Source organism: Globicephala melas, chromosome 20, assembly GCF_963455315.2.
Source record: "Globicephala melas chromosome 20, mGloMel1.2, whole genome shotgun sequence".
In the NCBI taxonomy this organism is placed as follows: Eukaryota; Metazoa; Chordata; class Mammalia; order Artiodactyla; family Delphinidae; genus Globicephala; species Globicephala melas.
The window spans coordinates 30675377-30698424 of record NC_083333.1 but is presented as its reverse complement, the minus strand read 5'-3'; the positions used below and the strand labels follow the sequence as shown (position 1 = coordinate 30698424).

General features: G+C 55.6%; 1 protein-coding gene and 1 non-coding gene across 5 annotated transcripts; one reads left to right on the top strand and one right to left on the bottom strand.

Moving 5' to 3' along the window:
• Positions 1-791: 791 nt before the first annotated feature.
• Positions 792-21670, bottom strand: C1QTNF1 (C1q and TNF related 1). Of its 4 annotated transcripts, none has more exons than XM_030837887.2 (4): positions 21328-21670; positions 4859-5024; positions 2410-2549; positions 792-1838 (listed from the first exon to the last, which is right to left on the bottom strand). In XM_030837887.2, the coding sequence occupies exons 2-4, from the start codon at positions 5005-5007 to the stop codon at positions 1288-1290; spliced, it is 840 nt and encodes a 279-aa protein (XP_030693747.1). In that variant the 5' UTR covers positions 5008-5024; positions 21328-21670; the 3' UTR covers positions 792-1287. The 4 variants fall into 4 exon arrangements, with proteins under 4 accessions (XP_030693747.1, XP_030693750.1, XP_060146619.1 ...); XM_030837890.2 differs by having other exon boundaries at positions 4859-5021; XM_060290636.1 differs by lacking the exon at positions 21328-21670 and adding an exon at positions 11666-11684 and having other exon boundaries at positions 4859-5021.
• Positions 14640-14746, top strand: LOC115842799 (U6 spliceosomal RNA). The gene has a single exon (XR_004035479.1). It is a non-coding gene; the product is annotated as a U6 spliceosomal RNA (small nuclear RNA).
• Positions 21671-23048: the final 1378 nt, after the last annotated feature.

Below are 23048 nucleotides of genomic sequence, written 5' to 3'. Positions count from 1 at the left end.
CTCCAGGCATCCCCCCAACCCCCTCAGAGCAGAGGTTCTGACCCCGGTGGTTGGGACGTGCCCTCTCTACCCCCTCAGACGCTGAGCCATGCAGGAGCCCCTGAGACAGGCAGGGGGGAGCTTTCCGGTCCCTTCCAGCTCTCCCCTGCTCTGGGGCCCAGGAAAGCCCCCTCCTGCATTGCTCTTAGGCTGCTGGTCAAAGAGGCCCCAGGGGAGGGTGCTGGGGCGCTGAATGGTGAACTCTCTGGGAAGCAGGACTCTGAGACGGTGGGTGAGGCGGGTCTATTGAAGTTGTGTAACCATGACAGCTGCTGCAAAATCAAAGGCCCTGATTCCTTCCACAGCTGACCCGTTGGAGAGGAGGGACAGAAAGCCAATGCCAGTGTGACAGGCGTGGGGGCCCCGTCTAGGACGCAAGGGTGGGGTGGGGGAGTGGGTAGAGCCATGCCAGGATGCACGGGTCTGCTGGGTTGTACTGAGCTTGGCTGCCAGGGGCCATCTGCCGCCAGGAGCCTGCGGGTTCCGGCGGGCAGGCTGCTCACCAACGCAGAGGCCACGGCCGAGGGCTTGGCTGTCCCTCTGAGGAGCTGACCCTTGCTGCCCAGTTCGAACCCCCTCGCCGTTGTGGCTCAGAAAGACCAGCTGAGCCGTCGGGCAAGGCCACAGGAATGTCCACGGGATGTGGACGTCAGTCCAGCTGTCCCCCAAGAAGGTTCCTACGTGGCCTAAAATATTAAGCCAGACATGGTTTTCCGGTCCCCACACCCCCCACCCCCTTCCCCTGTCACCCTTGGCATCTACTTTAGATCTTCTCTTACAGGAAGTCTCCGGCAGCCTCGAGGGGAGACAGCCCTCCTGCCTGGAGCCAGCGAGGCTGGCAGAAAGGCAAAAATAATAATGCCTCCCTTTCTTTTCCATGGTTTACTTTGCTCCTTTCACAACCTTTAGAATTGGCTTAATTATTCCCAGCAATGGGAGCAAGGGTGGCTTACTCTGGGACACCCTGGCGCGTCGTGGCACGCGTGCAGGGGTCACTCAAGGACGTGCACACAGAGGGGAGCTCTCGTGGGCACCCGCCTGGTGATTTCATGTGCGGACACGGCAGGGCCTGGGACCACACAGCCGACGTTGCTTCCCACTCCCGCGAGGGGCGTCATGTCGAATGCCAAAGCTGGGGACGTGTGGGCCGGGGAAACCCGGGTGGGGTGGGGGTCTGGCGGAGCAGGGCGGGGCACGGGGACAACGGGAGGTTAGCCTGTGGCGATGGAGGTTAGCCCTAGCGGGCGGCTAGGGCTCGGTGGCGGGCTTGACCAGGTAGCCACTGAAGGTGATGTAGGTGTCAAACTCATCGCTGAAGATGGCGTTCTCGCGCTCGCCCTTGAAGAGGCGCACCCACACCTCGTCTTGGTCCTGAAGCTCCAGCATCAGGCTCTGGCTCTGCATGATGCTGCGGTCGCTCACCTGGGCGTACAGGATCACCACCTCCTCCCCGTTCTTCATGATGTGCAGGTATGTCTCCTTCTGGTTCCAGGTGTGCACATTGAGGCTGAAGAAGTAGATGCCGGGCACATAGCAGTAGAATTTTCCCGTGAACATGTTGAAGTGGCCATAGAGGTTCACGAACTCCGTGTCAAAAATCACCGTCTGGTAGTAGTCGTTGCTGTGCAGGGGCTTCTTCCGGCCCACCGAAAAGGCAGCGTAGTGGTTCTTGCACCGGTCGCCAGGGGCCCCCATGGACCCTTTCTGCCCTTTGGGTCCCGCGTGGCCCCTGGCGCCCACGGAGCCTGTTTTGCCATATTTGCCTTGCACGCCCCGATCTCCTCGGTCGCCCTTCTCACCTAAATGGGACGGGAAAACACGTGGCGTCAAGGATTATTCTATTTTCATCCGGAAGCAATCGTTTTTTTTTTTTTCCTTCTTGAAAGTCCTGGCGAAGAAAAGGGAACGTATGCGTTTATCCAAAAGCAACAGGAGCAGCAGCGGGACCCACGGCTCCCTCCGAACAAATGACCTACAGACGCAGGGGCTGGGCCTGAGGATCTGGGACCCGGGCCGCTTGGCTTCCCGATTCAATCGTCCCAGGCTGTGCAAGGTTATCTGCTGCTCACAGGACCGTCAAGCTGAGGCTTGCGGTGCAAAGGCAGGGGGGGTGAGACCCCGAGCTGCCCTGAGGCTCCTTCCCCTGTGGATCCCTCCCCAACCCCTCCTCTTGGAAAGGGGCCAGAGCCTCAGGAACGGAATTTCCTTCTCCCCGCTAGATGACAGCATGCCTCTGCTCGGTGCCCTGAGGGCGCCATTCTTCTCCTGCCCACCCCTCCCTAACTCCATCTTCTGCCCTGCCCTCCAATCAGGACGGAGCAGTGCCCCCTCCCCAGGGGACGGTCCCCCCTGCTGGTCTCTGTGCCTGACCTTTCAGGATGGTGATGTTGATCTGTGGCACCGGGATGGCCTGGTACATGGGAGTACCAGGGTCACAGCAGCGAAAGCACCGGGATGCGGGGGGCTCCTCTTCCTGCCTGGAGCTGTATTTTTCATGCTTTTCTTCATCCCTAAGGGAGTAAAGACATCACCGTGAAAGCCAAGAGCTCTCAGAGCCAGGAACTCTTCTCTCTTCTGCCACCAGAGGGCCTAGGGTACCTGTCTCGCCTTCTCTCACCTGGATGTGTGAGGCTGTGTTAATTTTCCCTCCACAGAGACTGCGTTGGCTCTTGGCAAATTCTCAGGCTTTTAGTGAAGGTTCAGAAAGAGCCCCCTGCCCTCTGTTGACAGCAATGACAGTCGTGGAAACAACGATATAACAAGAACGGCAACAATTTGAGGAGCTTGGCAAGATAGAGGCTACATGGGAGAAATCTGGCACGTGACATGCCAGTGGAGTGACTGGACATCCCCTTCATGTATCTAGGATTCTAGAAGCTGCTATGTTAAGCTGACTCGTTTGCAAATGAGAGGGCTCAACCAGATCTGCTCCTGGGGGGCGGGGGGCAGCGGCAGCGACAGCTCCATGCTGCTACCTCGAGGCGTCACACTGCACCGCACCGTGCTATCTGCTCGCAGCTCTTTGGCTGTGACGCGGCCACCTTGGAGGTGGCACAGTCCGTCTTGAAGGGTCAGCTCTTTGTCTCCCTCTGCTCCCATATTCAGACCACAGACAATCCAGGAGATGGATCTATACACCCTAAACTCAGCCACCTACAAGCCCTAGACTCCCAGATGGACCCCCGCCCACCTCTCACCAGAAGTCTCCATTTAGAGATTCAACAAGCCCCACACACGAGATGTGTCCCAAACTGATGGCCCATCACTGCCGCTCATCCCTAGAATCTTCTCTTTCCAAACCCTGTTCACAGCAGCAGCAGCATCGCCAGTCGCCCAGAATGGAACGCTCAGCCTCATTGCAGATGCTTCTCTGGCCTCACCAATCCATTCTGAGGATCATGGAGTCCTGAGGAGTCAGCCCACCCCACCATCAAAGTACCTCCAGGAGCTGGGCCCTCGGCTCTCCTCACCTCTAGGGACCACTGCTGTTCGGAATGCCCTCCTGGAATTCATCTCTCCCTTGCCAATTCATCCGCTGTTCTGCCACCCTCCAGCATTCTTTCTAGGGTACCATGAAATTTAAACCTCTCCATGACTCCCCTGTAGATGAAGTTCCAAAGAGACCCTTTCCCACCAGGTTCATCTGCCCTCCCATCCTCCACCCTCCAGCATCCAACCACCCTACCCAAACGACCTACCAGCCCTTACACTGCCACACACTGGAATGGCCACACTTCGCACGTGCCATCCTGGCTGCCAGGCGGCTTTCCCCTCCTGTGCCTGGGATGCCCCTCAGGTGTCCTCAAGACCCAGTCACTCCTCCTCCTAGCCTTCCCCAACCCCTGCCCCCGCCCCGCGCATCCACACCGTGGACACACTGAACTGGATCATGTGTGTCTGTCCCCCCATAGCCTTGGAGTTCCTGGAGGCCAGTGACTGTGTCATTCACATGTGTGTCCCCAGTGCCTAGAGGATGGCCAGACCAATAACGGCCCTCAATCAATGTTTGTTGAATGAAAAGAAGGAGGAAGAAGAGGAGAAGGAGAAGAAAAGACAAAGAAGAAGAATGATGTTACTTTGCCCCAAATCCTATGCAATTCCATTGTACTCCAAGACAGCCCGAAGCCTCAGGTATCACGTCAGCCCAAAGCTCAAAGTGATAAAGAAACTCAAAGTCAGCATCAGGTGTTAGGACCTCACGTTTGATGAATGACATTTTCATGAGTAATCCCAAGCATTTTATGCATCCCTACAAAATATCCCAAATAGCCTGGAGTCTATATATCATCGAAGGTCATATATATGAAGACAGTGCCATTCGGAAGAAATTCATAACTTTTCAAGGAAAGCCACCACTTCTTGTGCCAGTCTTCAGCCACCATCCCCCATCTTGCAATGTGATCAGACATCAGGGTGGTGGAGATCAGCTCTCAGCCCAGCATCGTCCCTGTCTCCTACTTCCAGGTTGTACTTAGAACCCTAGAAGATATTCTCAAAGGACAGGCAAGGACGCAAAGAAACCGAGAGCTGGGGGTTGGGGTTGTGGTGTGTTCTTCTTTTAAGGATGCGGCTGCAGCACCTCACACAGACCCACATTCCTCTGGGGTTGGAATGAGGCTGGGTTACTGTCCGCAGTTTCAGATAACAGGCCCGGGTCACTGACAGGAGAAATGGCGCCTCTGTCCCCCAGCACCGGCTCCTCAGCCTTGGCCTCTGCTCCTTCCCCTCTAGCTGCCAAAGAGCCCCCTAGGGCACCTGACCCCCAGGCTCATCCCCGCTGCTGAGCCAGCGCTCCTGCATCCACACCGCACAGCCTCACCTCTCAGCGTGGTCCAGCGGTGGCTCCCTGGTCCCCTGCTGCTGCTGCTGTTCAAGCTGCCCACGGGGCACGCGGCCCAGCACCGGGCCACAGGCAAAGGCCAGCAGCAGGCAGCACGCCAGCGCGAGTCCCAGCCCACGGGGGCCCATCTTCCCGCTGAGCCCTGCTGGGGAGACACACGGGGAGGACACGGGTTGGAAGGGCCCTGCAGGGAAACAAGCCTGCAGTGCTTGCCCGACCCACCAAGCTGACCCACTAAGTGCTTCAGCTGCCACTCTTCCTGGGACGGCGATCACACACTCACACTCACACACACAGTCACACAAGCTCAACATACATACTCACAAACACCAGTGCACATCCATGCACATATACAAGTGCCCTCACACACGCACATACACACTCAATACACATTCATACACAAACACACTCTGTACACACTCAAGACACTCGGTACACTTACACACACTCAGACCCACACTCTCTTGTGTTTACACTCGCACACTGAACACACTCACGTGTACTCCAGTGCACTCACGTGCATATACATACGCTCACATGCACACATGCATGCCCACACCTGGCATTCACACTCTCAGCACACTCACAGACTTATATGCACAGACTCGCACACCCTCACGCACATGTCCTGGGGCCGGGCTGGCGTTGGAGAACCAGGCCACCTGCTGCCTCTGAGCATGGCTCTGCCTGGCCCCCCACGCCTCCCAGGAAGGAGACCCCTCAACTCTGAGCTCTGCAGATGGTCGTGTCTCGGCCCTGTTAGGACAATGAGCAAAATCCCGAATGAATCTGGGGGGTCCGCTGTCCAGGGACTTTGCCCCAGCCTGCACTGTGGGGCCCGGTGGGCAGGCAGGCGCTGACATGTCGCTCTCTGGCCACCAGGGAGCGCAAGAGCGTGTCCTCGAGCATCTGGTGTTGGGGGGGGTGGCGCCCCGCCGCACAGGGCATTTATTGTCATCGAAGCCAGCCCCATGTCTCTCCAAAAAGCTCTGGACCGGACCCTCTTTGCACAGGATTGAGATAGTCCTTCCAGAAAGAGCTGTCCACTGGGGGTTCCCAGTGAGCCCACTAGGGGGCAGTGCTTGGGCTTAAAACAGACAAATCCCACTGGTTTCTCACCGTCAGAGGCATCACCCCGGCTAACCCCAGCTGTGGGATTTACACGCGTGCCTCAGCCGTTTCTGGTGTGTGGAGTCAGAAGTCACACGTGCCTCGACTGTTTCTGGTGGCTGGGAAACCTCCCCATCACGGAGGGGGTGACGGTGGTCAATCCCAGCCCATTTTGTTCACCGAATCATACAATTTAACACCAAAAGGGCTGACAAGGACACCTAATTGGACCCTCTGGCCTGCACAGTGAAAGAACTGAGGCCGGGGGAGTAAGCACGCCTCCACCCTGCCCCTGCAGCTGGGCTGGGGCCGGGAACCAGGCATCGTGGGGAGGGGCAAAGCATCAAAGCAAGGGAACAGCCTCAGAAGGTCCTGTCTGATTTGTCTTTAACTCCTCTTTCATGTCTAAGGAAAATTAAAATACCGAGACGGATTTCTGTTTTTGTCGGTAATCGTCTATCCAGATGAATGCTCCTTTCACGCATCTCAGGCCACCATGGACCTCCTTCAACTCCATGGCTCAGAGGCCTCGCGGCCGGTGAGGGCACGACCCTCTCCGCGGGGCCGACTCTTTGGCTTTGTTCTTTATTCTGCGTGTTAGCAGGCTCGCTGTTTTAGCTCGGAAGGCAGAATTCTCTGGCCGCCCTCGCTGCTGGAACCCCGTGCCAAGTCAGGAGAACCTGGGGGAGGCCGAAGACCGGGAACCAGAGCTGAGGCTCTCCCGATGGCTCCTCAGAGATGTGCTATGAGACTCTGAGCCAGGAAGCCTGGCCTCCCCAGGAATCCCCCCACCCCCTGAAGCCACACTTCTGCCCGCTCTTCAATTCTCTGCACAACCCCCACCCCCTGCAGTGGATTAGCTGGGCCCCCCACATCCACGTTCTCTACCTGCCAAGGGTCAGGACCCAGAGACCTTCCAAATGACAGACAGACTGCTTGGACCAGCCCCCCTCCTCAAAATGTCCACTACCTCCCCTCCACTTGGCAAAGAAAATTTGTACATATAAAGGTAATTTATAAAATACATATTAAAAGAATCTCTCCCTCTCTCTCCTCGCCCCCTCTACCCATCCATCATTTCTCCAGGCTCCTTGCCAGGGTGGGCACCACCCTCCCCAGTCTGCTCCCACACTTCGCCTGCATTGCCCAGCACCCCTCGTCCCATGTTCAAGCTCCCTGCTTCATGTACTGCAACGTGCATACACGTCACCTGGGAAATCTTGTGAAAATGCAGATTCTGATTGGGCAGATCTGGGACAGACATTTTCCAAAAGCCCCCAGGTGCTGCCAAGGCACCACAGTTTGAGCACCAGGTTCCAGCCACACCCCCAAACTCCTGGCACCTGCCCACCTGCCCACATCCTTCTCCCCTGGCCAGGAGCACCCTTTGTCCTCTTTTCTTCTGCTAATAACCAGGCTAACAGGACTGACAACTGCCCCAGGCCCGGTGCTGGGCATCCCTGCATCATTTTCACTCATCCTTACAACCCTAAAGAGAACACTTCCTCATTAATAGTTTTTACCCCATCACAGGTCTCGTATGGACCTGCGGTGAATCTTTTAAGGAGACAATATTCATTCATTATTATACTGAATTCACTAATGAGGAAACCGTGATGAGAAGTCGATTAGCCTAAGGCTGCCCACTTTTTTGTGTGTGTTTTTTTTTTTTTGCGGTACGTGGGCCTCTCACTGTTGTGGCCTCTCCCGTTGCGGAGCACAGGCTCCGGACGCGCAGGCTCAGTGGCCATGGCTCACGGGCCCAGCCGCTCCGCAGCATGTGGGATCTTCCCGGACCAGGGCACGAACCCTTGTTCCCTGCATCGGCAGGTGGACTCTCAACCACTGTGCCACCAGGGAAGCCTAGGCTGCCCACTTTTTAAGCCATGGGGGCTGGATTTGAATTCAACAGGCTGCCCTCAGATCACATCAAAATCCCACCCAAGGGACCTCCCTGGTGGCACAGTGGTTAAGAATCCGCCTGCCAGTGCAGGGGACACGGGTTCAATCCCTGGTCCGGGAAGATCCCACATGCCACGGAGCAACTAAGCCCATGCACCACAACTACTGAAGCCCGCCCACTCTAGGGGGTGTGCTCCACAACAAAAGAAGCCACCGCAACAAAGAGTAGCCCCTGCTCTCCGCAACTAGAGAAAGCTGGCGCGCAGCAACAAAGACCCAACGCAGCCAAAAAAAAAAAAAAAAAATCCTACCCAAGACCCAACTCAGGTGCTTCATATTCCTTCTGAAGGTCTCCCAGACCCTCAACTGGAACAAACTCTCCCTACTCTTTTTTGCTTGCGTGTCTCATATTGTCTCATTCTGCAGAGAGTTTTTCTTGGCCTAGAAGATTCTGCACAGCAGACCTGTGACCTCCTCTGGGCTTGGGATACGGTCTTGTTCAACTTGGACCCACCAAGCATCCTGCAGCACCCTGAACTCAACAAATATTAGTCAGATTGAATTCTCCAAATTTGTTTATTGCCCTATTTCTGTATTTCCCCTGTTTCTCCTTGGCGCCTTGATAATTACTCTCTTTTTCCTTTTCAATGCCAAGCTTGCATCACTTGAAAAGAAAAGAGGTTTTCCTTTCTTCCAACATTTTTTTTTTCCTGAATCCAAAGTAATATATATTCATTTGGGAAAGGCTGGAAAATAACAGGAAAAGAAAGTACAGAGCTGTCTTGGACTCTTGTCCCCAGGGCTCCTCAGCCTCGGCACCATTGACATTTGGGCTGGATCAGCCTTTGTCGTGGGAGGCTGTCCTGTGCATTGTAGGATGTTCAGCAGCAGCTCTGGACTCCACCCACTAGATTCCATCAGCACAGCCCCACCCCCAGTTGCGACAATCAAAAACATCTCCAGACTTTGCCACCTATCCCCTGAGAGGCAGAAATCCTCCCAGTTGAGAATCAGTCCTCTACCCTCAATGGAAGTACACTTTTGCACGTTGGTACGTTTCTTTCTAAGTCTGGAAAAGGGATTTTCTGTACTTAGATAGAAGAGATGGAGACCAGGATGCAGCCGGCGCAGGGGTGATGCTATCAGTGGCGGGGGGGGGGGGGGTGGCCCGCGATGACCCAGCAAAGAGTCGGAGGCGCCAGGAGCACTGAGTGAGGGCAGCAGAGGTCGGTGGTTCTCCTCAAGGACCTCCTCTTTGGGGTCAAAGCAAACCCAGACTGAAAGCTTTCCCTCTTCAAAACCGTCTTCAGAACGCTTTTACTAAGTCCCACAGCAAAGTCAACATCATGACATTATGATCATTTTACTCACTTTTGGGCAAAAACAGTATTGCCCAGGGCTTCCCTGGTGGCACAGTGGTTGAGAGTCCGCCTGCCGATGCAGGGGACACGGGTTCGTGCCCCGGTCCGGGAGGATCCCACATGCCGCGGAGCGGCTGCGCCCGTGAGCCATGGCTGCTGAGCCTGCACGTCCGGAGCCTGTGCTCCGCAACAGGAGAGGCCACAACAGTGAGAGGCCCGCGTACCGCAAAAAAAAAAAAAAGAAAAGAAAAGAAAAACCAGTATTGCCAACATCTAACCAAACTCAGCTCCGGCCCTCTTTAGCAATTTCCAGTGAAACAGAGTGCCCTACAAGGGGGAAGGTGTGCCCCCAGAAAGATGACTCAAAGAACGTGCTGTCACGTCCGGGGAGCAGCCCCCAGGACTCTTTGGCCAGTGGTGTGTAACCCTTGTGAATCTGGACCCGAGTGGTCCAGTCTCCTGGCTGCCTTGCGGTCAAGACATCTGAAGTTAATTCCAACATGACTCAGAACTGGACTTGCCTACCCCAAACCCTGTGAAGACATTCGTGTTCCAAATTCCATAACAATTCCATGAACATCTTTATCTCCCACCCACGCCCTTCAGGACCTGCAGCTCCTCCACTCCCGTCTTGTCAACCCTCCCCATCTCCCTGCATCTTAACCTCCCCCAGCAAGGAAGAACCCCCCTCTACAGTAGGTGGGAGGCGAAAGGGAGGAATTGGGTCAATGACAGGGTCCGGAGGAAGGCAGGAAGTCTGAGAACACTTCCTGGTTAATGATTTTTATCCTCCCAGCCCTCGAATGGATCTGTGGTGAATCCTTTAAGGAGACGATATTCATACACAAGTGCAAGTTTCCTTATATCCGTTTAAAATCGGTCCTGTCGTTTTGGGGGGCCCGCCCACCTCCGTGGTGTCATGCCTGTGTTCCGACAGTGAACTCCTAGCCCTCAAGCTCCATAAGTTTGCCTTTTGTCTTGTTGCCAACCCCGCCCAGTGCCCTTTGACAAAAGCATTTTATAAACCTTCCTTAATCTTCATCGGGTAACCAGCTGTTCTGAGAGGCGAGAAGTCTAGGATCTCCCTGGATTAGAAGGAGTTTAGAAGACAAGTTGAAATGCCCATGTAGCTCTGGAATTCCCTCTCAGGAGAAAATTGAACACAGGCACGGTTTACTGGATGCTCGTGATTTGCACAGCATCGGGTAAGAGCTTGGGAGACAGTGATTCCATCGCAGATTAAATATACTCCCTGACCTCAAGATTACCATCCATGGGGACTTCCCTGGTGGTCCAGTGGTTAAGGATCCACTTTCCAATGCAGGGGACGCTGGTTCGATCCCTGGTCGGGGAACTAAGATCCCACATGCCACAGGACAACTAAGTCCACGGTACAACTAAGCCCACGCACCGCGACTAGAGAGAAGCCCATGTGCCGCAACGAAGATCTCGAGTGCCCAAACTAAGATCTGACGCAGCCAAATAGATAAAAATAAATATTAAAAACAAAAAAAAATTACTGTCCAGTGAAGGAGACAGATATGTACACAATCACAGCTCAAGGCAGAGCAGGAGATGTTGACTCAAAATGTGACATTCTAGGCCTGTGCCGTCCACTGCAGTGGCCGCTAGCCACCTGTGGCTATTTCATTTGAAACCAATTAAAATTAAAGAACATTCTAGGGACTTCCCTGGTGGTCCAGTGGTTAAGACTCCGCACTTGCACTGCAGGGGGCACGGATTAGATTCCTGGTCGGGGAAGTGAGATCCCGCATGCTGCACAGCATGGCCAAAAAAATAAATTAATTAAATTAAAGACCATTCTAAATTCCATTCCTCAGTCACGATAGCCACATTCCAGGGGCTCAATGGCTACAGGGAGGTGGGAGCTACCTTCCTGGACTGCACAGAACATTTCAATCGCTGCAGAAAGCTCTGTTGGGCAGCTCTGCTCTATTAAGATGAAGTTGGGGGGTGGGGGAGTAGGAACTATGAACAAACAGCGGGCCAGAAATCTGGGAGTCATTTAGACGCCTTCCTCTCTCATATCTGCCACATCGAGTCAGTCATCAAGCCTCTTTAATACCTCCTGAAGGTCTCCGCTCCTCTGTACCATTTGATGCTTTCCAGGAGCTCTGGCTGTGTCCCAGACTTCAATTCACCCAAAACAAATATCTTTGTCTGGCTTGTCTAGGGCCTGGACACCACCCCCAAATTTTACATGCTTCTCCCGAGGAAGCTTGGCCTAAGATAGGACTGTCTCCCACACCTAAGGTCTTCTAGGTCGAGAAGGCGACGCGAATCAGTATCCAATCAGTCTCTGTTTCAACACAGCGTCAACTGTCCCTCAGCCACCAGCAATCCTTCCGCACATCTGCTCCTGCCACCCTCCCCTCCCCAGTATCTTCTCTACCAGAAAGGAAGCCCTGGGGCTGCCCCTCACTGCTTCGACATCTGGCGGAAATTCTCCCGTTGAGACACTCAGAGCTCTCCAGTTGCTGCAGAAGGTTCCCTGGACTCAGATCCTGGGGTGCCTAGAAAAGAGAAAGCCCCATGTTGGGGTGTCCCTCTGGCCCTTATGACCATCCGGACTGTCTAACACATGACGTCTGCTTTCCTTCCCTGGAAGCCATTCATCACACTCATTTTCCACTTACCAGACTCCTCTGGTGATGGGCAGGAGGGAGGTAGAGTGGCTCCCACTTGATAAATGACATTTGTTCGCCAATCCCAGGAAGCCATTTCATACCTAATTTTCCCTTCTGTAATGGGGCAGCCCCAGCCGGTCTCGGGCCCTCTCCCGCTTCCTCCCAACCTTGCAGAGGAAGCAGCAGTGGGGGCTGTGCATCCTTTATTAGAGGAGCTCTGGTCAACGGGAGGTGCGCTGTGCCTTTCCCAAAAGGTGAGGGCATCCTGGCGCCCAGCTCACTTGCTGAATCTCCCTCTTCCCCTTTTTCCAAGAAGCTGTTCTCTGGCGTAAGGAAGAGGGTTTATTTTTTTTAAGGTTTGGGGTTTTTTTGGTTACCTCCAAAGCCCAAGGCCAGCGATAGAGATGGGGTCTCCCAGGGCTACTTGCTAATTAACAAACGAGGGCTTCCTTTGTGCTGACTTGGGATAAAACAGTGAAGGAAAGAGGGGCCAGGCATCCTCCCATCCTGAGACATCTCCATCCTCTCCTGAGGCAATTCACTGCACCTAGACCAGGAGAGGCTTACCTGGACCTGAGAGAAGACACTGCCTAAGTTTCTGCCCAGGCCCTGCATACAAGGAGACTACGTGGGCTGCAGGCGGCGGGCCTTCGGGGGCACCTGGCCAGCCCAGCCTCCCCAGTGCAAACAAAGATTTCCTTGACTAGAGCCCTGTCCTTAGATCACCTCCCAGCTGTGAGGCCTCGGGCGGCAGGCTTGGCCCCCGCTTTGAGAACCGTGTGAGAGAGAAGAGCTACTGACAGCTCGTGCCTTGCCGTGAGCCCGCGCCGAAGGTGGCCTGGCCCACGTCCCATTGCCCCGCAGCGGTGACACCCTCGGGGGCTGACCGTTCCCAAGACAGAGGGAGGAAAAAAGCTGGGAATTCCACGGCCTGTGCGCCGACCGCACCATCCCTTTTACAAGCACCACACCGTTTTTCGTTTTCTAGGGCCTGGAAATCACTGCCGCATTTTACAGCCATCTCCGGGGAAAGCTTGGCAAAAGGTAGAACCTTGTCCCACATCTAACAGCTTCTAAGTCAACAGTACAATTCAGCTCAGCATCCAGTCAGCCCTGCCACTGCCTGCTGCAGCCCAGACTGCTCTGGTTGAGATCGCCGATGTCCAGCTCCCGTGCAGGCTGCAGGGCGCCTGCCGGCGACGACCGCCCACCTCCCCGCCCCCTATCCGGCCCACGCTGTCTCGCTGTGTTTACCCTCCATAACCTCCCCCTTAGCGACAGGTGTTTTCCAGACCGTGTCCTCAGCCCTCAGCCCCTCTCACTCCGAACACTTTCCGCCCATCGTTTCCTGTGTGACAGCTTCAGCGGACAGCTCCTTGATCCTTGTCCCCAGCAGGCGTCCCCGGCCACCAAGCTCTAGGCCTGCGCTCTCCAGAACATTGGCCTCTGGCCTCTGGGCCAGTTAAATCCTTTACAACTAAACATAGTGAAAAATTCCATTCTCGGCCACTCGAGCACATTTTAAATGGCTACCCTCTTGGACGGCACAGCTGGGAGGACACTTCCATCATCGCCAAGTCCTACTGCACAGCGCTGGTCCAGACCCAGATGGCCAGCTGTCTCCAGATCATGTCGTCTTCGCTCTGGATGCTCAAGCCCCCAGTTAGTTCACTGTCTTCTTCCCCAGCTCCCGCCGTCCCTGTTCCTCCTCAGCGCTTACAGCTGTTCACACAGGGCCCCCGGCCTGCATCTCCGAGCTCTGCAGACTTCGGCCTCTCTTGCACCGTAACCAGGCCCCCTGGCAGTCTCTCCTCTCCCTCCCTTCGGGCGCTGTCACTGCTTCTTTCTCAGCCCTGCGCTGGTCTCCCCATCTCTCCTCTACCTTCCAAACTGCTGGCCAGAGGCAGCTTTCAAACCTGCAGATCTGAATGCCCCCCTTGGCTCAAAAGGCTTCCATGAAAATAAAGGAAACATTTAAGCCCTGCGCTTCACCATCTGCCTCCCACCTCATTTCTGGCCCCCTTGTCCCCACCCCTGCATGTGTATCCTTCACCCCAGCCAATTGGAGCCACCGGAAGTCCTAAGTCACACCACGGTCTCGTCTTCTGTCTCTTTCTCCTGCCACCTTCCTTGTCGCTGTGTCCTTCAGAGCCCGGCCTAATGCCACCTCCTCCAGGAAGTTTCCTCCCCCAGTATCTAGCAGAGACCGGCTTCCTTGTCTGGTCCCCCCACAGATCAGGAGGTCCTCATACACAGGAGATGTGTCTCAGTTCACACGTGTCTCCAGTGCCTGGGGTCTGACTTTCAGTATTGACCGAAATCCACAGTCCCTTTCAGCCCTTCCCAAGTAGCAGAGCCATCGTCCAAAGAGGACTCAAGCCAGTGTGTTCAAATCTCTAATTCAGGTTGGGGGTGGTTTGGGGTGGGGGGAGAAGGGAGGTGGGGGGAGAAGGGAGGTGGGGAGAGTGGCCCAGGGCACACTCTTGTATTTTATTTATTTATTTATTTTTGGCCACACCACGCAGTATGCAGCATCTTAGTTCCCCGACCAGGGATCGAACCCATGCTCCCTGCAGCGCAACTGAGAAGTCTTAACCACTGGACCACCAGGGAATTCCCAGGTCACACCATTAAGTGTCATCAGAACGCTGAATCCCGATGTGACCAGGTAGCCATCTTTTCCTCAAATGCTCCTCTTATCAGCACTCAGAAAGCCTCCTGCTTCAAAAAGAGTTACAAGCACTCGCTTCGGCAGCACATATACTAAAACTGGAACGATACAGAGAAGATTAGCATGGCCCCTGAGCAAGGATGACACGCAAATTCGTGAAACGTTCCATATTTTTAGACGTAGAGAATGGACTTGAGGACATGGGGAGGGGGAAGGGTAAGCTGGGACAAAGTGAGAGAGTGGCATGGACATGTATACGCTACCAAATGTAAAACAGCTAGTGGGAAGCAGCTGCATAGCACAGGGAGATCAGCTCGGTGCTTTGTGACCACCTAGAGGGGTGGGATAGGGAGGGTGGGAGGGAGACGCAAGAGGGAGGAGATATGGGGATGTATGTATATGTATAGCTGATTCACTTTGTTATACAGCAGAAACTAACACACCATTGTAAAGCAATTATACTCCAATAAAGACGTTAAAAAATAAATAAAGAGAGTGAGATGCAAAATAATTAATTAATTAATTTTAAAAAAAAGAGTTACCACCCATTGCCTCCATCAGCCAAACTTACAAAATACCTCAATGTCCTGCAAAAGCAGTCCAATCCAACAAATGATGGTGCAGCCACACGGTGGAAAACTAAAGACGAGGTGGTTGGTCAGGCTGGCAAACTCAAATGCCTTCGGCCATTGGCCACGGGCTGGGTGTAATGTGACAGGGAGGGGTGGAGATTGCTCGGAACCCAGAAACACACGCTTCGTTTAAAGGCATTTAAATAAATAAATAAACGATGCTGGAGGGGGAGGGGCAACTTCAGCTGGTAGCACCAAGGACTGACCTCTGTAAACAGATGAATATTTACTGGCGTGGAAAGATGTTCGTAAAATGCTGATGAGTGAAAATGCAGGTTGAAAACATACATACATAAAAACACATCCACACATGCACGTACATTAGCCCAGAGATTTGAAGGCCACCCACCTGGCTGCTAACAGCAATTACCTCTGGGTGATGAAAATACGGATGCTTGCCATTTTCTTATTTGGGGGTCTCTGGGGTTTTCCCCTATAACCGTCACATATTTTTTCACATTAAGTACACAGTATTTTCCACTTAGACAAATGATAAGTAAGCCCCACCCTGGAGACTAAGAGAGCATTTTGTTTATTCGGGGGAATTTGAATCTCTGCCTAGAAAAGGAGAACGGGGAAGGGGCTTGAGGATGCTGTGGCAAGTTTGTGGCTCAGGCAGGACTGTGGGGGATATAAACTGCCCTCGTGCTGAAGTCCCACGTTCTTTTTTTTTTTTTTTGGAGAATTTTTTATGTATTAATTTTTGTCTGCATTGGGTCTTCATCACTGCGCGCAGGCTTTCTCTCATTTCGGTGAGTGGGGGCTACTCTTCATTGTGGTGCGCGGGCTTCTCATTGCGGTGGCTTCTCTTGTTGCGGAGCACGGGCTCTAGGAGCACAGGCTTCAGGAGTTGCGGCACGCGGGCTCAGTAGTTGTGGCTCTCGGGCTCTAGAGTGCAGGCTCAGTAGTTGTGGCACACGGGCTTAGTTGCTCCGCGGCATGTGGGATCTTCCCGGACCAGGGCTCGAACCCGTGTCCCCTGTGTTGGCAGGCGGATTTTTAAGCACTGTGCCACCAGGGAAGCCCAGAAGTCCCACGTTCTTTTGCAAGTGTTTGTTGAGTGTCTACTGCGCACCGAGAAGAGGGCTGGATTCTAGGGACACGGTGGAACAAGAGGAAGAAAAGGCCCTCCCCTGGGGCAGCCGAACCCTGGAGTTACCGTGGGTACTGATTACGCCGGGAAAGGCACCCAAGTGGGGCTAGAATCAGGCCAGCCAGAGAGAACACGTTTTGTAGAAGCAGGGGATTTGTCCTGCCTTTGACACACCAGTCACTGAGGGAAGCTGCCTGCAGCCACAAAACAGGAGAAAATGGAGCCAAACTTTTGAGGCCATCATCAGGACTTCTGCTCAACAGCCAGGCGAGTTAACCGGCCCAGGAGCAGCCCCGTCATTTATCAGAGATTCCTTCTAACAAAGCTCTGGTTAAGCACCTGCTGCCGGCCGGGCTCTGGGCACGTGCTTTACGGAGGCTACTGAACTTGTGCCCTACAGTCACCTTGATTTCTCAGAGGAACAAATGGGCTCAGAGGGAGGGAGTCACTCACCCCAGGCCCTGCCGTGGCAGGGGCTGCAGCTCAGGTGAGACCCAGGTGTGTCTGACAGCAGAGGTCTTGCCACTTCGCCTCGAGGGGGCCTCCAGGAAGATGTCGGCTAGGTAGGACAGGCTGGTCCTGACGAACCACCGTCCTGAGGACACTCCCGCCTGCCGGGCGGGTGTCCACCTGCTAAGCTCACTCGGTTACGGTGGGAACAGCGGCAGCAGCCCCGGGCCCTGAGGAACTTATCCCCCAGCTGAGACCTCGCATTCATCCCTTCAGCAGATTGCTGAGGGCCTGCTCCATACCTGGCACCATGCAGGGCGCCAGGGATCCGTGATAACCGTCCTCATCAAAGCAACGTGCTAAGATCTCCCGGCGCCAGCATCGTAACATCCACCACTGGAGCGCAGTTCCTTCGGGTTTAGGCACAGGATCACCAGGAACCTCCCCCACACCTCAGGATGGACGGGGCGTGGGGGTTGTGGCCACTGAGTGTGCATTCTGAAAGCACTGCTTTTGCAGGGTAGAGAGAAAACAGTGCATGGGTGAGCTCTGCAGGGGAGGGGAGGGGGAAGCCCACATCTCACAGGGATGGCAAACGGTGCCACCCTGACCCCCATGCCCTCTGATGTTCAGAAGCAAAGAGGACTGAGGCCGAGTGCGGCTGGCAGGAGGGAACGATATAAAGAATTGACATTCTTTACAGGGGGTGCAGTGAGCGTGCCCTGTGTCTGCCCATCCCTGGGGGCTGCCAGGGGTCAGGTGTGGGAGGGGCCCCACAGGAGAGGTCCCTGCAGAGAGGGAACCAGGAGTAGAATGGAACAGAAGGGGGAAGGGCAGGCATCAGACTCCAGCCCAGCACCCCAGCTGCCTGGGCCTGCTTCTGCTTGCTCTACAGGGTCCATTCTCAGGGTCTCCTCCTTGTAGGTCAGGCCAGTTTACAGAACCACGGGTCTTGCTCTCATAGCTATACCTTAAGGGGTGAGGGATAGATGTCCTGAATGCTGGAAGACCTGAGTGCCATGGCGACCCCAAACCCCACCCAGACCCACCCCTCTCTCACCAGAACTCACTTTACACTCTTCACAAGCAGAAAGGGCCCAAGTGTTTCCAAGCGCACCCCAGTCCCCCACCCTGACCACCAGCCTCAGAACCTGCAGGGCAGAGCTGCAGGGCCCAGCCCAGCCGACGTCTGGCCTGCATCCGCCCGCAGCTCCACCAGGGCTGGCAGCCTTCTCAGGCGAGGTCCTTTTCCTTCGCTGGTCCCCAGGGCAGAGGGTGACTGGTAACCAGATGTCCCCACTTGGGGACAGCGTGCAACGGAGGCGAAAGGTTTGGGACCTCCCCCCGAGTGTGGATTCACCAGCGGCTGGCAGCAACGTCTGACCCAGCACGAGGCACCACGCACCTGGCATCGGCATGCTCCCCACCTCCCCCACTGCCCGCCCCGCCTGCCTGCCCCTTCTCCCGCCTGTCCGGTTCTCCCACGTTCCCTTCCCATCCTGCCTCCTGCCCGCAGTCTCCTGCTCTGCTCCATGTCATCTCAAGGAAACTGCCTACAGGAGCCAGGGAGGTGGTCAGGCAGGGAGGTGGTCGGACACGGAGGCGCAGGATGGGACAGGATGCCCCAGTAGGGCTGTGCCAGTGGTGCCCACAGCTGGAGAGGGTTTGACTCCAAAGGCCTCTGGGCAGGCCAGGGACACCCCGGTGGGCAGTGGGGGGCCTCCGGCGCTTCAAAGCCCATCCTGTTTTGAGCCCAATTCTGGGAAGCAAGCGTGGGCAAGGATGAGCAGCTTCCCGGCGTCGGAGCGCCACTTCCACCTCCAGCTGCTCAGGCCCCTCTCAGCTGCAGCCTTGACGAGGACCCAGAGCTAAAGCTGCCCCCAATGAGCTCAAGAGCTCCCGCTCCTGCGCCCAGCATCGGGCCCCTCCCCGAGAGGCAGGAAGACAAGGGTCAGAGGTCACAGGCTGCGCTGGCAGAAGTTTCACGGCGCGGCTTGGGGAGGAGGAAAAGAGCCAGCGTGCTCGCTTCTGCATGTCCGTGGTTGAGAGCAGAACTGGTCCTGCCAGGCTGAGGATGTCTGGGCGGGGCCCCAAGAATCCTGACTCCTGGGCCCGGGGGGACCGGCTCACTGGGCTGCCCCTAGAGCACGGAAGGAAGCACCTGTTCAGGCTTTGGTGGTCCTTTTCCAAATCCTTCTCCAAGTGGGCAGATGTTCCCTCGTACTGTGTGAGGGGTCAGGGAGGTGTCTGGGGTCCTGTCCAGGGAGCTGCCTTGTCTCATTTGACTTTACGAGAAGGCAGATTTCAGCAGGTAAAAACAGGAAGAAAATAATAAACCTCTGCCCAAACGGTAGTTACACCACCAAGATGAAGTGCCCCAGGAGACCATCACCCCCACTTAAGATCGCTGGACTCTCAGGGCAGGGAGATGAGGCTGCTCCGGAAACACTCACATCTCTCTCCAGTGGATGGGCAGGCAGAGTTACCTTAAGTAGTCAGCAGAGTGTGGGGACCATAACAAAAAGGAAACTTTTTATTCTTCCTTTCCTTTGCAAGCTATCACCACCGCCTCTCCCCTAGGGCCCTGGAGCCTCAGCCACCCGAGCTCCAGGAACAGGGACTCATGCAAAGGTCCAGCCCCTGAAGACAAAAGCGCAATGGCAAGCTCTTGTCTGGTGAGGACGCCCAGCAGCACGACTGTATCTACAAAATTCTTTTCATCTTTGTTTTGATGGGTGAAGTTCAATGCCAGAATATTTGGTTTATGAGTCACGCTAATTACATGGGGGGGGGGCGGGGGGGGTAGGGCGGGAGGCACCAGGAAGAATAACAAAAAGCATGTTCCAAAAAAATTATGCTGTGCTGGTTGCCCTGAATAGGGAGGTTACGTCCCAGGAATGAGGAGGGAGCTGCCTGCACCCTTCCTGGGGCCATGTCAGCCTTCTCGGCTCCCACCTGGGAGCCTGTCCCTCACTGATGGCTGCCCCTGCCCCAGACAGGCAGCGGTGTCCTCTGGCAGAAAGAGGGCCCATCCAAGGCCTCTGGCACCTACATTTGTCTGTCGCCCTGACCTGCTGCTCACCAGGAGCCTGTTCCTTGGCATCCCAAGAGACTCAAGATGGGAGAAGGAAAACAGAGAGAGCCAGAGGAGAGGGCTAGAGTCCCTGGGAAGCAGACCCCGGCTGTCTTTCCGGCCCCAGGGAACTTTCTCTGTGGGCTGCTGGGAAGAGGAAATTTGGAAACTTGAGGAGCTTGGGTTCCAGCACACACATATCCATGGCTGCCGCTATTTCTATTGCCACTACTGTTGTCGGGTCATCTCTAAGCCCCACCTCAGCTCTCAGGTCAAGAGGGAGAGTGGAGAAGGGGGACCAGAAAGGGCAGCTCAACCCTCTGCACCCCCCACCTCCCCTTCACCTGTATGTTTCCTGCCTCTCCCTGCAGTACGCACAGGCAAGTGCCTCGATTTGTGAACTTGCACGTGGGGCTGTCCGTCTGCTTCCCTGAACTATAAAAAGCAAAGGCCTAGCGTCTCTGAGGACCTCACATCCTCCCCCAGGGACCCAGGATGTAGCTAGTGGTTGAGAAAACTCAGTTTCTCAGGACACTCCCCATTTTCAAAGCTTGGAAAGAGGAAGCTCCAAGTGTGCCAAACTGCCTCCATTCTTAGAAACCAAGTGAGAAAGAGGAGACGGAAGCAAGTCACAGAGAGAAGTCAAGTCACCCTTCCTCCCAAGTGGCTCAGGAGGGCCCGTGAGCACCTAAAGCACGTTGGGGTCCCACGGAAGACACAGCAGCTGTCCAGGAATCGGCACGGCAGGGCCCAGTTTAACACGACGTGGGTGCCCAGGACAGGCGGGGATCACACCTGTGCCGTGGAGATGCTTGCTACTTGGTAGTGCACAGAGAGGCATGCGCAGTCCAGAGGCTCAAGGGCAGCTCAGTGACTCGGGCCCAGACCAGGGCCACATTCAGTGGTGTGGGCAGACGAGAGGGTCCCCCGAGAGGGACATTATTTTTTCCTGTCCAGGCTGGATCCCCTCCAGGAACACCAAAGCCATTAGATGCAGGGGCCAAAGCCAGCATTCCCTGTTCTGTGTAGGGTCCAAGTTGCCCACAGGCAGGGCTGGCTCTCAGACAGTCCAGGCGCTATTGGGGTGGGGTCTCCCCACCAGGTGCGGAGGTGACTTGGGTATCACTCCTTTCCCTTTCACACCCAGGGAAGAGTGAAGCAAGATAAACACGCCACAAAAATCGGGGGCGGTAACAATCATTCCTGACAGCATCTGTCTGCCACAGAAGCCCCCTGCTCCCTGGTCAACAGAGGGAAACCACGGCCACGGCTCTCCACGGCACCTCGGCTCCGAAGGGAGTGTCAGGAACCGGCACCGGGCCCTTCTCCGCCAACTCCTGGTCTTTCTGCCCCTTTGCCGCAACTGGCTTCTGGCCCCTCCCACCCCGCTCCTCGCCCCGTGTAGGTGTCTGCTCCGCGACCAGGCTGAAGCCAGGAAAAGGCGCACCGGATCCCCCTCCTTCCCCCCACCCCCGCCACGGCCACGTCCCGTCCGCCAGGCCACCTACCTCCAGCCACCAGCGTCCGGGAGCGAGCGGGGCGCCCGCGTCCTCCCCGCGGCCTCTCTTAGAGCATCTCCCAGCGGCGGAGCCCCCTCCCAGCCAGGTTGGGGGAAGACCAGACTTGTCGAAGGAGAGAGCAGGCAGGAAGGAAAAAGTCCTCCGGGAAGAGGGCTCAGAAAGTTGTTGGGGTGCAGGACAGCCGGCCGCTCCCCGGCACCTGGATCTCCTCGGCTACAAGGTCTCTTTGGCCAGAAGCGGAAACGCGGTTTCTCGAAAGTAGAGGAAGGACCGAAGCAAGCGGGACAGACGCGTAAAGAGCAAACCCGGGCCAGATGTGAGCGGCCGCGGAGCCTCGAACGCTCCCAGCGCATTTTATCCAAACAGCAGCCGCCGAGGATTAACTGTGTGTGTGCCCGGGGGGGAGGGGAGCCCAGCGCAACCCTCCTCCGGGCTACCCTGGGAGCTGGCGGGGGCCGGGGCCTGGGGGCGGGGCTCTGAGAGTCCGGAAGTCCCTCCAGGTGCGGGAGTGGCCGGGGGTCCAGGACAAGGAAGGTTGGGAGCTCCGAGTTGCTGGGGGGCAGGGGGATGGGCTCCAAGGAGCTCCTGGCGCGCTTGCAGCCAAGCCCCTGGAATCCGTCCCCAGATGGTGGCAGACCTGAGACATCCACCTGGGGTCCGGGGACCATGGACAGGTCTGGGGGAATCTGTGAACCCCCGAAACAGAACACAAACTTGCACGTGTGCCCGTGTGTGTACGCACATGTGCGTTGTTGGACGCTGATGGTCTAATGCTTTGATCAGATTCTTGGAGGAGTCTGTGATCCAAAGGTTAAGAACCCTGGCTGGGGGTGCAGACTTTCCAGGGGACGTGTGAGCCAGGGCAGGGCTGGTGGGGCCAGCAGGAAAGTCAGCATTTCTCAGTCTCCATCAGGCCTTTCATTCTTTGATATGAAAAACAGACATTTTCTCCACCTCATACAACTTCCTTGGCCCCTCCTTGCATCCTGATAAGCTGCCCTAGGCTTCTCGAGAGCTGCCCCTGGTCAGGCTGGTCTCCATCCCCAAAGTCTGAATCTGGATAGTTCTAGAATCTTACCAAATCAGAAGAAGAGGAAGGATCTGGCCTGAGGAACACAACTCTGCTGTAATGATAATGGTTTTCTTTCTTTTTTGTTTCTCCCCCTCTCCCATGGTCTCTCCAATGTTTGGATGTCCTCCCTGCACTTTTTGTTTTGTCATCACTCCTCCCAGGGCCTCTCCCTCTGGCTACACCTGGACAGGAGATGTAGAAGCAGAGATGCCGGACTGGGATGCTCGGGGCAAAGCAGACTGAGTCTCACTCTTCCTTGCCTTGGAATTTCTTCTCCACCTCTCCTCCCCATGTGTCTGCCTGGAAAGCTAAGAAATCAAAACAGGAGGAGGAGGGGTGTGCATTTCTGACATCCACGTGGCACTCCTTCTCGCCAAGGCAAGCTGAGAATGATGGAGATGAAAGGAGACGGAGGGCTCCAGGCACGGGAAAGACCCTGGCCACCAACCTGCTCCTGTGGGAGCAGAAGGACAAGTGGTCCTGATGCTCCTTGACCCTGGAGAACTTCAAGGACTCCGTGGCAAGATTAAGTACATGCATCTCCCCTGGAGATGTGGTTTCACTTCAGCTGGCATTAAAAGACTCAGAACTGCTCATGGTCTTTGGCGTGTGTCTGAGACTTGGCAAACCCTACATC